At 46.3% G+C, this 15,269-nt stretch overlaps 1 protein-coding gene across 4 annotated transcripts in view; it reads left to right on the top strand.

The window, feature by feature from the left end:
• The window catches only part of myo3b (myosin IIIB), a 50,250-nt gene that overhangs the window by 28,837 nt on the left and 6,144 nt on the right, over positions 1 to 15,269 (top strand). For 3 of the 4 annotated variants that reach the window (XM_055504823.1, XM_041068869.2, XM_055504824.1), the window contains 5 exons: positions 304 to 427; positions 7,106 to 7,203; positions 7,582 to 7,628; positions 7,989 to 8,156; positions 13,489 to 13,609. In XM_055504823.1, the coding sequence (XP_055360798.1) occupies positions 304 to 427; positions 7,106 to 7,203; positions 7,582 to 7,628; positions 7,989 to 8,097 (378 nt within the window). In that variant the 3' untranslated portion in view covers positions 8,098 to 8,156; positions 13,489 to 13,609. Of the gene's footprint in view, positions 1 to 303; positions 428 to 7,105; positions 7,204 to 7,581; positions 7,629 to 7,988; positions 8,157 to 13,488; positions 13,610 to 15,269 lie in introns of those variants that run through there. The other variant, XM_055504822.1, reaches the window with a different exon arrangement.

Here is a 15,269-nt window from a genome sequence, read left to right as displayed (position 1 = left end):
AAATATGAGAGGAGGTCTTTATGCACTGTTTTTTAGCCTCACAATTAAGTCAGTGTGGTGCTGTTTGCTAGGAGGCAGGGTAGTAAAAGGGGAATATGCAATTGCATTAGCATTTGATTAACATTGCAAAGCACATTAATGGGTTTCAGTTATATGGGTGCCAAATTGTAAATAAATGAACACAGCATCTACATGGCTAAATTGAAAAAACACATTACGGGGCTTGCTTCAACTCGCGCCTATTTATCCAGCGCTTTCATTGACATCGCTCTTCTGGGTGTGTTTTCGCCTCCTCCTTTCAAGGTTGGCCCCGACAGCCGAGACAGACAAGCCAGAGACGTCAGGAGAGACAAAGGCAGAGCGGGAGACAGTGGAGCGAAGCCTTGCAGGGAGACAGCCAGACTGCGAGACGCGCAGTGTAAACAAGGTAAGCCCGTTTGCAGAGCCGGCGGGTGCAGGTAATTACACAAAGAGACAGCAGAAATCCCGCTTTAATGGATAAAGTGCCATTTTTAATACGGGACCCCTTTCAACCTTTCATCCCAGCCAATCCTCCTGCTGCCGTTCTCCGCTGATGCCAGAGAGAGAGGGGCATTATGGGCCATCATTTCCTTCGGTATTTTAATAACCCGGGTCAGCTCGTCGTAAACATCTCATGACAAGCGGAGGGGCGGGGGGGGGGGGGGGCTTTCAAAGTGGCTCGAGCACTTCAAAGCTTTCATTCTCCCTGCGCTAAGGATCTCATCAGTGGCTCTAATAGACCTGCACAGTAACAGTGACAAGAAAACACACAAACCCTGATTTGCTGAACATATGTTTGCTTTGCTTTTTGCCCCGGGCGATGAATTACATTAATTCCCGCTGCCTGGGAGGCTGAATGGGTGGCTGCGCAGGGGGCCTCCGATTACGGCCGTCACCCAGCCCACGGCTCGGGCAGCCCGGGTAATGGGGGCCCGGCCCTTCATTAATGTTATTAAAGGGCTGCGAGGTAAGAGACGGAGGTGGGATATCGTTTAGCAGCGCGGCCGGGAGATTACGGGGATTAGACATGATAATGTAACACAGACAGCGCTCTCCAGCGAGCCCGGGATTAGTGTCAGCACGCCGCAGCAGGTCTGGGTTAGATAGCGGCTAATTCGCTAATGCCGCATACAGGTGACCCCCCGCTCCCAGGCGTCACGGCAGCTGAAGGGAGGCAGTGTTTGATGAATCCATCATAGCGGCGGTGTCATTATGGAGAGAAGCATCTATGATAGTAAGATACTGCTGCATCCTGGATAAGTGTTGGAAACGCAGGTTAACAGAAATAACAGCTGCTGCGTATTGTTGTTCTTGTTCCTTTGCTTTTCTGAATTCAGCCGCATAAACCGAGTGTAAAGTGCTTTATTGGATGTTCACCGTATTTATATTTAGCTCATTATTAAAACATAAGGCTTGAACCGCGCTATGTGACACTTAGCAGTGCTTCTAAAATATAGTCTTAAAAAGCATCTCCAGTTTTGACAGGAAAAGTAAAAAGATGTTTTGGTTTTTTCTTGCGTGGCCGCTCAGTCACGACCAGTAAAAACCGTCCAACCCAATGTCAGACAGTGGAGACTTGTTGTGCAAAAAGTCTGTCACTGCCTTGAAGCTGCAGGGAAGAAGAAACTTTATTTGAATAAATGCTTAATATTTAAACATGTGACTACATCGACATTTTCGCTGCTGCTTTTATAGACTGAAACGGACCTCAAACAAACGTGACATAATGCAACTAGAAGCATAAAAGATCGGAATTATCGGTGCGTTTGTTGCAGGAAGGCGAAGGCCTTGAGTCAAGGTGACTTCAATGTGTCTGTGCTGACTCATATTCTGCTTAGAGGCCTGGAGGAAGAAGCAGCCTGAGGCTTCACTGCCTGTTTTTATTTTTTAGACACATTTCCAGGTGTTCATCACGGCTCCTTTGGCCTCTTCACGTTACGCGGGCTGCTCGTGGCTCTGACTTCTTTCAGCGAAGCCCATTTGAATACGCTGAGAGAGGCCACGGTGGCTCATGCACCCAGGGCACACTTTGATCCCTGCAGATCTGAGGGCCCTTTTTTTTTTTTTTTTTTATCCTGAGGTTGAGCGAGTCACAGAAGCCTTGCCCTGCCAGATGTTTGGAGACCAGGCTCCTTCCTGTGTCTCATCCTGCTGTCGCCCCTGGTGATCGTGCCCGGTTCTCCCGGGCCGGGCCCTCAACCTGGAGTGTTTCAGGCCACCGGTGGAGGAAAAGCAGAAAATTAGCCATGGAAATTGTATTAGCCCACCCCTCCAGACTCGCACGCACTGCACACCCTGCACTCATTAGCGCCAAAACGCCGGGGCGTGACCTGGAAGCCCTCGGCGTGTTTGATGGACGTCGGGGTTTGAACAAGGCCCGCGAAAACACCAGTCCTTCTACCTCCTGTATGATGGAAAGCAGAAGTTATTGCGGCTGATTATTCCCGCGCTCTGGACAAATACCCGCAGCGCTGCTGCTCTTGACGGGCATTAAAACACTCCGCGCTCCAGGCTCCCTCTGATGTCTGTGGCGTCAACCTTCGATTCCCCCCCTTTTGCCAGTGAAAAGGTTAGACGTGCACAGCGCATCCTTGTAAGCTGCCCCCCCCCCCCCCCCCCCCTCGTCACCTGTCTTCCGAGTGCGAATATTAACTCAGCCTGTTTGGAAACGAACCGCAGACGCGATGGAGAGCGAGCGAGCGAGAGAGAGAGAGAGAGAGAGAGAGCGCCTTTGGTCGCGAGCGGCCGATACGATCAGAGCGCTGCTTATGCGCCTCGGCATGGTAAACAGGATGGTGCTGGGGATCAGTCAGAGCTGACTTTATGGTTTATGAAAGCTGAGCTACTTATGTTAACAGGCTTTTTTGAAGATTATAGTTGTGGTAAACATACATGTCATGAGAGAGGCGGCGATAAAGTGGTGCCACAACAGAGGCCAATTACCTCCGTGCCTCGGCAGAGCGTCAACCTGGCCGCGCGGAGGGGCGTCGGAGGTACTGCTGAAGCACTGGCTCTAATTATATCCCACCAGTGCATAACGTGGTGCAGTCAATGGGAATGGACTCTGGAGCTCTCTCTCACTTTATAGCTCCTGCTGCAGCACCGAGGTCAAAGCCACACTCGCCAGCCGGCACCCCACTCCCACTCCCACTCCCACTCCGTCCCTCGCCTCCCAGACGTCCTCCGTTCGCCCGACCAACCGTCCGCCCTCTCCTCGTTCTCCACACGAACGCTCGCTCGCCCGCCCGCCCTCCCGGATGCGCTGAGTTTTAGGCAAATTACAGGCTCGACGTAGCGGCAGCGGAGATTTGGAGGGGATAGGAAAGACTCAACTCAACGGAAGGAGTTGCCTCTGTCTGACGCCACCTACGTAATCCTCTTAATGTCAGTGGGAGTAGTTAACAGGATGTACTTCCAAACTACTCATCATCACAATTCCAACAGAATAATCTCCTCAGACATAAAACCAAGGTGGGAAATGGTACGGCTCCAAGTTCTCTGTAATTTTGCACGTGTGGATTGAGTCATTTGATGTTGAGTAGTTTGAAACACTTTAAAACACAAAAGTTATAACTTTGTTGATGTTGCTGGCTAATTTGTTTTCTAACTGCCATATAAAAGATCCTAATGTCGCCATTTAGCATTTTTAATGTGTTTTGGGCCCGTTTCGTCGTTTCTCTCCCTTCTTCCTGTTTTCTTTGCTCTCGTCCTGCATGGTTACACTTATAAATCACGTGACACTGACAAATGATTGACTTTCACAAAGTACAGAGACTTTTTTTTTTCCTCCACGCAAACGTTTCTTTCTTCCTAACTTCCAAATCTGCTGTCAAGGGGAAATGATTGATTTCAGTGTGAAAAATTGCTTGTTATTAACAACATCCTCCGCTTGCATTAGTGAAAACAGATGCAGGAACTACTCTTTTTTTTTTTTTTAGCATTATCTGTGGGACTTCACCGGTTTGTCTTATAATTTAAAGCACATGAGTTGCTATTTAAGTATGATGTCCAATGTGACCGGAGCGGTAATAAATCTCAGGAGTCCGTGAAAAGTTCTGGAAATCCTCTTCAGCCTGACGATATCTTTTTGTTTGTGCACGCGCTCAGATGCACGTGTCTGGATTTATGCATCCGTGCGCGCGTGTGAGCGGCTGTGAGGTAAAGAGCGGGGGCCTGGGTTGCACATGCCTCATTTAGACATCAAAGGCCCTGCTGATGATTTTTCCTTATAATCCATGCCTTTTGGTGCCTCTGCGCACTCTCCATCTGAATAAACAAAGCCCGAGCGGTTCTCTGTGGTCTGGGAGAAGTCAGGTGATTGCATTTGGGAAGTAAATCGATACATGTCTAATTTATTCCACTAAAAATCCCTTTTAGCAGCTCTTTTATGTTGTTTCTTAGCATCATTCTGATTTTCAAGGGGTTTCAAAGTGGTATTTAGAGATGTGATACGAGTCATCTGCTGCTCTTTGAAAATGAAAGACGCACCTATCTCAAAAAGAATTCCAGCCCTTTTTATCTCAAGAAGCAAACATGTACAATATGTAAGTTTCTCACCACGAGGCGCAAACTCTGCCTGGCTCCCTTTTGATAGGGAGGAATCAATATTGCATGAACCCGCTCCCTCTGTATTCCCAGCCGACCATTATTCCTCCCCACCCCGAAACAGCAGACGTTGGCCGCGACCATTTAGCGGAACCCCTGGCGCGAGCCACCGCCGGACCCCTCCCCAGCTCCCAGCGCTCGGTCCGAGCCGCGCTCCCGAGCCAGGAGCCGCTCTGGCCGTAATCTATCGGCGGGAGCAGCATTCCTCTGGGGCTGGCCTGGATCAAATGGCAGCGATTTCCCAAACAGGCGGAGAGATGGGGAGGCCTGACCCGTCCTCTGATCTGCTGCGCGCTCTGATCGCTGCGGGTCAGGACGGATAAATGGAGATGTTGAACCTCCGCGTGTCATGTTTGTGACTCCGGCTCTGCAGCAGTAGATCAGGCAGGATGTAGGAGCTATTAAAAGATTAGAACCCAGTGAATATTGAAGACAAATATTTGTATATTAGGACTCATATTATTGTTTTAGGTACAAGCTCCATCCTGAAACAGTCCGTAACATAGATTTACTTAATGCAGATGAGGTGCATTGTTTGTTTTTGTTTTTATTACCAAAACACATGTTTGTCGAAAAGACACAAACCGGTTATGCACTTTATTCAGCGCTGTGATTCCATTTTGAAACACCGTTCAAGGCCGTCAGGATTCATTACTTGTGATTGAGAGCTTTGATGCAATTTCAGGGGAATAAAACATTTGTTTATGAGAACAGATTTCTGCATCATTAGCTCAACAATGTCCTACATACACACGTTGTCTTAAAAATGGTTATTGGTGTTGATTATCCACATGAATTGAGCAGCTTTGCCACGTTTCACACAACGAAACACCAAGAAATTGTGTAGTTTATGTCAGTGTAATATATAGAATTAAGTTAACGTGATGTAAAGACGCTCCTAACTTCATTCCCAGTTATTTTTAGAGCTACATGCGATCCACATATCCTCAAATACTCGGGGGGGTAGCGAGAATTCTCATGGAGCGTTGGCGCCTCAGAGGCACGGACGGATAAGATTCACGGTAAAAGTTCGCTAATATCTCAGAACTGACAGGAACTTTCTGGGCATTTACAAAGTGGGACTTTAGTAAACCTGCGCTGGTTTGAATCACATCAAGAAAGCCGAGTAAAGATGGGAGTCGGGGGGTGGGGTTGGGTTGGGGGGGGGCGCCCGCCCTTTGATGTATAGGATTGAGATGTGATGAGGTCTGTTCAAAGTGAGTACAAAGTAGTGTTAAGATGGAAAAAGCAAATGCAGCTTTAGTCAAGGTAGAGGAGCCGCAGTCGGACGAGATGATGAAGAAATCTCCTGTCTCACCCCGAACACAGGCAAAGAAGATGAAACGTTATCTGACATTAAATATAGATGCCTGCTTGTAACAGTGTTAAAAACACTCCTGCAACCTGGAAGATACGAGGCCCTGAGTGTGTCGCAGTCAAATAACGCAGCGATTGTCTTGCGTTTGAATGAAGGCGTTATCACACAGCTCATTATCTGTAGTGAGTTGTCAGTAAGACTTCATTTTCCGCCCAGCGATGAATAATTCATTGTTCGGTACCCAAAACTGGACGATGGGGGGGAGAATGGGCTCTCAGAGGATGTGGTCATCCGCTCCTCGCTCTGTTTAACCGACCATCGACGAGCCTCCATGCATTTATTGCAGAGTTTGACTGCGTTTGCGCTCCAAATACTTGAAACTGTTCTTTGGTGTCTCATTCGGGGCTGGACCAGCGTCGCGCTGACTCACGCCGCCGCGCGGAGGATTTCCGCCTCCCTCATCAGTGACACTGACAGCTTGGCTAAATCCAGCTGCAAAACATTAGCAGCTGCTACCTGACCCTAATCTCTCTTATATTGGTAAATAATTAACCGCACGCCCGCGGAGTTGTGTGTGGCTAATCCACGTTGGCTGTCGGAGGCCAGGAAGCTGTCTCCGGCGCCTTCCAAGCGCTCTCGTTAGCGGGCTCGTTAACACCGAGCCTCCCACAGCAGCCCCAGTAAAGCTCCTGCATCAGAATCCATCACGTGTAATAATTAGTAAAATGCATTTCCTCTCTTGGTTGCGTGTTGACATAATGCATTATTAGTCACCAGGTCAGAGCTGCTGTTGACCTTTTTACGCCCGCTGATGACTTTTCTCACGGTTTCGCTCTTTAAAATGCTCGAACGGCCAGAGGTGCGTGTTGGTGTTGGTGTCACCTGCTTGGCACCTGCGCGCAGAGATACGCTGTGGATTTATGCAATCGTGGGCTGCTATTGAGTCAGCTCATCGATGGAATTACATAATCCCGTTTAAGAAAATGTCTAATGCGTTTCCTGCCCCTGTTGGTGCAGGTTGAGTCCAGGGCAGATTGTGTTTGCTGCTGTTGTCATCACCGCCGTTATCATGTTATGCTTGTTGTTGTTGTTTTTTTGTGTGTGTGGTTTTTTTTTTTTCTGCTGGCTTGGATCACTGCCCTCCTTTTTCCTCTGTTGCAGGTCCAGCGATGAAGCTGCAGAGGACTCCTCGCCGGCGGGGCCAGCAGCCCAAGCTGCTCAACAGCCCTGAAGACAGCCTGTACTACAACCAGCTAAATGTGAGTTCAAAGTGCCGATAAAGGCCTTTGTCTGACTTTGGTTCCACATGATAATACAATTAAACCTACCTGTGCCAGACCCTGGAGCCCCACCCCCACGCTTCTCTGCCTCTTGTCTTGAACATGTGCTTATGCTCTTTATCTGTTGCTTTCATGTCAGGATGTCTGCCTTCACGGTGAATAATTGATGTGGTTTATCAAAGCTGAGCAAGATGCATGCTTCATCAGACTCACTTGAGCCCTTTGATCAGAAAAAAATTATGCTGTGACTTCTGATATTATCAGCATCTGCTCGCATTCAACACAAAATCACTTTGAATTAAAAATTAATGACTCTCTGCTCATCTTTTGACTGTGAGCTCTTGGCCCTTTCCTCAGAGAACTCTGGATTACCAGGGGAGCAAGAGGAAGCCGAGAAAACTTGGGTAAATAACTGCTTTCCTACTTACAGCAACTCTAAACAGAGCAGGCCCTTTGTGAAATAGGAGAATCCAGAAATGGAGTTGTTTTCTTACAATGTAAATGGAGAGCCAAAAATAACAGGCTTTTTATGAGCAGTAGCTCCGCGTCATTAGAGAGGAGGTTACATATTAAGGCTTTGTCAGCATGCTAATTTTAATTGCAGAAGCTCGGGCTTGTATTTGTAGTATAAATTACATCCTGGCTCGGATCAGATGCTTTTAGGACAATGCCTGTTTGCCTCATTGCTGCATCTGCAAATACCGTTTCCGCTCCGCACGTCTGTTTCGAGGCATCTCGTCACTTTCTCCTCTTTCGCATCGCAGTCAAATCAAAGTGCTGGACGGAGAAGATGAGTACTACAAATTACTGTCAACGGTGGAGTCGGTCCCCGAGGAGGAGTGTGCGACCGGCCCCCCCTCCTGCCCCTTCTAGCGCCCCCCCTCCTCCTCCTCCTCGTCAGTCAGAGCCCAGCTTTACAAGCACGTCCGCCGGTAAGACAGACGCAGCAGACGTGCAGACAGACACTCCAAAGAGCATCCGCGCTTGTTGGATGTGCTGTGTTACTGTATGTGGGGCAACGAGCAGGACGCCCGACCTGCACAGGCGGTGTCAGAAAGTCCCCAGAGGAACAACTCACTCATCAGCGCCGCTAAAACAAGACATTTATCATTCCCTGTTTGAAGATGAAGTTTAATTGCAACACTTCTTAATTATAGTTACTACATTTCACCAGAAGACCTTTTCCCCAGTCCTGTTCTTGATTTGCTTCTGTTGGTCCTCCTACTGCTAGATTTACACTTTGAATACATTTTTATATATTTAATTTTTTTTTCTAGATGCTCGAAAACAGCTGTGTGATCGTTACAGATGTGGCATAAATAAATAATCTTTCAACAATACGCTGATACGTCACGCGGTGCAGTAAGAGGGGAGGTCTCATTATGAAGATGCATCTTGCAAAGTCATTGTATTGCGGAGCACTAATTTATGGTTTCATATAAAATAAGGCCAGGTGTTGATTATTAACATCATGCAGCTGTTGATACAAAATGTTAAAATTACTGACAGAAATCTGAGAGAATATAAATCATTCATTGTCTTGTAATAATAGCATATTATTCCATTTGATGGAAATTCAGAGAAATATCATTATATTAGAACAACATCATACAATCACTGGCCTTTTGTTGCAGGCAGTGATTTTATCCTGACTTGGAAACATCTACATCTAACATTATGTCTGTTGTCTAAGACGGATACAGAGACAAATCCTTCTGAAAGCCCAAACTCTCCCGACGAGTTCTCCCACAGTGAGCTCCCTGTAGTTAGAGGGGCTTTGTACTGTCTGAGTGCGGGAATCACCACACATAGCCTCACAGAGGCAGAGCCAGACCTCACTTTGAAATTTACCCTAAATACAGGAATTTTCTTTTAAGATGTGAAGTGTCGGAAATGCAGGGTTGGCGAGTTGATTTGTAGAGCTATTTTTTTTCTTTTCAATTTGCATATCATTTACTGCATCTCCTTTTGTTGACACCCGAGGGCCTTGGAGGAGATTTTGATCTTAATAGGAAGAGTAGGGTGGTATGACTGAGGATCTCACCCTCCTTATGCTCAGTGGGGAAAACATTAGAGCTCTGCCTAGATAGCGAGACCGCTTCGCTTAAGTTCAGATTCATGCAAATCCCAGTAGGTTTCAAAAGGACCAGTGTGTCCATCACATCCTGCAGCAGAGGTCAGACACCGAGGCCCCACTCGCCCTCTCTGCACTCAGTATTTAGTACATTTGAATCTAAATAATTAATAACCCTCAAAAACGTGGCATTTACCATCATTTAGCGTAAAAGAATATTTGCATCTGTGAAAAGTCCTGGAACATGTTAGCTTTACATTCCTAGCGCGTCCCTCATATGTTTAAAAAAAAAAACATGCAACAAACGCAATTTGGCAAAATCTGAAAACAAAATTGTCTAAAAACCATGTTAATGTCAATTTTGTGCTGACTGCTATTCCTAGAAAAAGACAAAGTCCAAATCGTCGGCGTCCATGATCATATTTAACGCCGCTGAAAATTCAAACGTTAACACCCCGGACCACTGGCAGTGTTCTAATGCGGTGTCACAGTCGGTTCAGAAGCTTTTCACCTCCGGTCGTAGCCGCAGATCCTGCAATAATTAAAATCCTCATTGTGCATTACTCCCTTGCTGGGATAGTTGGTTCCTCTGAAGAGCAGCCTGAAATAGGTCACCCCGTGCACCCTGTAGTGCATCTTAAAAGTACACTGAATCAATTAAGTGTGATCATGCTCCCTTGATTATTTTGGCCCTGTTTTACTGTGGAGAGGAATTTCAAATAGGCTCCGCTAGTTTGAATAACAAGGTTGGACTGTGGTGACAAATGGTGCCAGAGTGGGTGTTTCTTCCCCTGTTTTTCTCTGCCAAATTAACTCCCTGGCTGATTGCCTGCTTTAGCATATGAGAGGAGGTGAGCGGAGGTGTGCACGTAATTGTCTTGGTTGGCTGATTATGTGTTGCAAAAGGCGAGTGTTATGAAATCCTGTTACTCTGTGGCGTGGAAGCTGTTCGGGCCTAATGAACCGAATCTCCGGCGCCTCCTTGGCCTCCCGGCGGTCCCGCAGGTCTGCAGACGAGCCGCCGAGGGACAGCTGCCACGTCGCGCCTGCGCCGTGGAACCGACACCTGTGCTTTTTTTTTTTTAATTATTATTTTTTTAAACACGTCTTCGTAAACTCCGCTCCGTCTTGTTTTCCCTCATTAAACCCGACAACATCTGGCGCGCGAGCGCGGGCTCCTTTAATGTGGCCGACGTCGCTGCTGGTGTTGTTCTTGCCGTTTTAACGATTCGCCTCGCGCGCCACACTTTCATTAGAGCCACATCCAAGGCAGCGGCGAACACGGTTGCCCAAAGTTTTAAACCACCTTTAGGAAAATCACTCAAGCTGCAGCCTTAACAAATGATGAAAAGCTTTTATTTTCTAAAGAAGCATACTTACCTTTTCACCTAATAGTGATGTCTCACTTCAAAGAGGGAGCGCGATTAGGCCAACATTGTCCTGTTTCTATATCCTTTGAGTTCAAAGGGAAAGTTTGAATACCTGTATTTCATGTGCAGCCTTTTCAAATACTGGTTTAATGCAGTTTACTTGCTTTTCATATCCAGATGTCATATATTAAAGTATATTATGATTGAATGCCACACATTTTGCATAAGTAAATGAGTAGCTCCGTCGCAGCTTTTGTTCCTACGAACTCTGAAAAACAGATGACGAACAGACACCAAAGGTAGCTACAATCTCAACCCTTGTGCTTTTTGCTGGTCAGTCGTGACGTACTGTGTCAGCCAGATGTGGTGCCGGCTGTGACTGGAGGCCTCCGAGCAGCAGGAGCGTTCGCTAGCGGCTGGAATAAAGAAACTGGCTGGGCCGGCTCGAGACGGAGGGAACCACGGAGATAAAAGAGTCTGTGGAGTGCATACATCAAAGCCGTCTTAATGACAAGGGATGCCATTAGGCTAACAGTGGCTTTTGTTTCAGCTTCCTCACACCTGCAGTTTGTTGAGGGCGCTCCGTGCGCCGCTCTGTTGTCTGGCATTTGCATGAATATAAAACGCACGCATGAGGAGATGAGGGTTTGTTCCCCGGCTGCTAATCTCCCAGTCTTCCCGTGTTTTGGTCAAATTACAACTTCCTTTTCACCCGCCAAAAAGGGGGCACGCTGCCGTTCTCGGGGCCCCTCCCACTGTGGTGTGCGTAGAACAATGAAAGTGTATGGGAAAGCTGGTTTCCTGTGTGCCGTGAAGTTTTATTGACTTTAAAGTTGTCTTGGTGCCTCCAGCGCTGGAATGGGATTTAACAAATCAGAGCGTGAAATTGTGATTAGCCTCTGTGGGTCTGCAGACGGAGCGGGGGCACCGGCACACTTGGCATGGCCGAAGGTGGGACCTGTTTCGCCGCGCCCCGGCACTGCATTCCCAGATGGCGCGACCAGCTGCCTTTTGAGTAAACGCTGCTCCGAGGAACAGTGAGAATTACAACGGCCTTGTTTCAGTGCTTCGCCTCTTGGCCGCTGCCCGGGGGAGCGAGGATCACCCGGTGCGCGACCACACAGGCCTTAGATTGAGGTCACGGTGAAGTGGGCTCAGGTTGGAGCCGTTAACGTTTGCCTTACTTTCTGGACCCCCCGCTGTCACTGTGGGTAGTTAGCAGGTTTCTGTAAATGTGTCCTGTGATTATCCGTCAGCAGAGATGAACATTTTCAACCACCTACTCAGATACTTTCCTTTATTTAGGCTAAATGTGACATACACAGTTACCAGCAACAGGCTCTTCCAATAACGGCTGTTGCAGGAACATCTGGAGGATTTTACTGCTATTTAACATGTTGTTCATACCAATAATAAGATTATCGTTGTCCTAATCTGCTTCTTTTCTAATTCATCAGATTTAATTTTTTTGGGGCTATATTTCATGTCTGTTGCACATCATTCTAGATTCTGATCCTTTATATTAGTATAACGTCCTAAACATATCATTTTAGAGTTTAAACTTTGCTGCATTCTCTTAATACTGGTTCAAGTGCCATTACAGTCATGATGCATGGTCCTGCATTGTGTTGATTGGTCCGTTTCTGATGCTCACATGCCCCTTGTTGGTGCTAATGGTGGTCTAATAACAGTCCCACAGTGAAGAGGAAAACAGGGTTATTTGCTTTCCTTGTGGTGGAGATAAAACCTGAATAGTAAAAGGAGCCAACTTCTTCAACTTCCAGAGGACCTCATCATCATTGGACGAAAAAAATAGTTTAGTGGTTCTGGTTATTAGGTTTACAGGTTTACTATGCACAGTGCTGAGCCACACTACAGAGAGAGATTGTTGATTGAAAATGTATTTTTCCCAAAACAAGCTGACCATTATTAGGTCTGACGTTTCTTAAAGTACTTGATGTATCTTTCCTGGTGGAGCGCTGCAGGGTGTAACCCTGTACATCAGGGAGGTTTCCCCTCTTTAAGGCTGGATTAACGCATTCAGGGTGGGCCGATAGGAGGTAAAATGACCCGACCCGCCTTACGTGACCCCGGGCCAGGCCTGCACATTGCCAAGGCTTTGCTCTTTGCTCTTGAATATGCAGAGTCCCCCAGCTTCCTGGGCTCAGAAGAGAGAGCGAGAGGGAGAGGGGGGAAAAAAAGACTTGTATCGCATTGCAGGGAAAATTAGTGAGACCAAAGTTGGAGTTTCTGTGTGTTGGGGGCTGCAAACAATGGCAGCTTTCTGTCAGACAGCAACTTCAAAGGTCTGCTGAGTGACTGCTCTGAGTTATACTTTGTTGTAGATCACTGAGGAAATTCACAGATGTTTTCTCATACGAGACACCATTATAGCGGCTCAAGTACCCAGTAGCCTCGAGCGCCTCTCCATCTCTCCCACACACTCGAACTCACTCTCACTCTCACACATGCAGCCCCCCCCCCCCCCCCCCCCCCCCTCCCTCCCCCCCGCTCTCTCCCATCTCCAGTCTCTGATATCTCCTGTATAAGACAGATGTGGAACCTGTTTTCTCTCCAACTGTCCGGAGAATATGGAAAGTTGAAAAGGGCTGGTGTTGTGGCGTCGCCCCTCGACTCTGTCAGATCCGCCGAGCGCACTTCACTCAAAGAGTCCAAATCTCAGGGCGTTCTGTTCTCCCACATCCACTTAGGGCCAACACAATGAGATGTTCGCTCAAAGTGACACTGATGATGTAAGTGTCCATCTTTTATTACTGGCTAAATGATGTGATTGTAGTTTGTCTCTTTCTTCCTGTCCAGGTGCCTTCTTTGCCTTCAAACCGGACCAAAGCAAATCTCAACAACACACTATTGCAAGTTTTTATTTATTTTATGTTAACTGCTTTTTTATATGAGTCAAATAAATGTAGTCAAGCCACGACATTGTGCTTCTCGGTGTATTCTTTCTAATGAATGTTGTCTTTCACACGCCATATCTATAAACACTGGGTAATAAACATGCACAGCAACGGCATGGGTGGAGATAGATATTACAAATATTTAATATGTTTTCATATCATAGTAATATGAAAATATTTAGCTCTAGTTAGGCTTTGATTCAAACTTGTTTTTTTGTTTTTTTCCTGTAACCACTAAAATACAGCCACAGCCCTTTTGCAGTGGGGGTTCCTCCGACATAATTTTCCCATTGATTGCTACATACATTTCTTGTAGCCAAGCCACTCTGAGGTGACCTTGTACAACTTGCTCCAAACTGTTAAGGTTTGGAGTAAATTGCCTCGGGGGCAGAACATTGTGTCAAACACACAGTCATGAATTTCTTACAAACTATATCAAAGTCCTGCTCAGCCAAATCCGCCCCTCCGCCGGTTTCCCATTGAGATGCATTAAAATGTAAGAACTTGCATTTAGAGCCGAACCAAGTATCTCAAAAGAAGATGTCAATAATTTGGTAATGCTGATGGCCCTCGAAATCCATGTGCTTGACGTACATGGCTGATATTTGCCATGACAGCTCACACGGAAAGCTGATTTATGTGTAAATCCACTCTAAGGCAGAATTAATATATATGTATATATATATATATATATTTTACATTTTATGTCCTTGAATCATTGCTGCTGTACAGAATCACAGAAAAATGAATGCTGCTGAGGGTGAACAACCTCTTTACTTTCCAGTCGTCAGGACTGACGCGAGACAGTTGGCTACTACGTCTGACATTTAGTGACATCTAAACCTAAAAGCAACGACTGACAGCACGTTGCAGTACAAATACAAAGTAAAATGAAGCTGTTGACCACTGTGACATCTGACTGATGACTTGGTAACAGCTGGTTAACAGTTTACAGCCTTTGACTCCATCATTTTCTCACCTGTTGACCTTATTATAAAGGCTCAAACTATTAGTTATCAATAGGAAAAAAATATATTTTGTCAAAAGCAAAGTTACATATCTATAAATATGCATTAGTGCATTAGTAGTTAACATTATAGGTGACTTGTTTAGGAACAAAAATCAATTATATTGATATCTTCAATGAGTTGTAAAAATAAAAAATGTAAGTTCAATACAACAGGACGGTCAAATAACAGACAGTTTTATGACATGAGCCTAAAACATTAGTTCTAATTAATCTTTAGAGCATTAATGAGAAATGTGCAATCGATTAGTTATTACCTCAGAGGCGTTATTCATTAAAACGCATGCTAATGCTAATATGTGTCCCTACATCCAAAAGGGAGGAGGACATGAATCATGTAAACGACATGTGGCTCGGAATTGAACTTCAAGGTGGTGGCCTCACTATTTTCCGCATATTTCCATAAGCTACACCCCGTAAGCTCGGCAACCATCCGCTGCCATAACTCGGCACAAACAAGGTTAATCTCCATCGGTTTTAATCAGTCAACAGTGCTACAGTGCTCCTGTAGCCAGTCGTGGAGCTGAGCGTTGCTCCTGCAGCCCAGCAGGACTCCCCCTTTCCCTCATGACTGTGTGTAAAGCCGTGGGAGAGGACTGGGAACATTAATCCCTTCAAAGGAACAGATCTAATTCAAAATCTGCCGCTCCAAACTA

Source organism: Betta splendens, chromosome 21 (assembly GCF_900634795.4).
Source record: "Betta splendens chromosome 21, fBetSpl5.4, whole genome shotgun sequence".
NCBI classification, from domain to species: Eukaryota; Metazoa; Chordata; class Actinopteri; order Anabantiformes; family Osphronemidae; genus Betta; species Betta splendens.
Note: the sequence above shows the minus strand (reverse complement) of the source record. Positions and strands in the feature narration are given on the sequence as shown.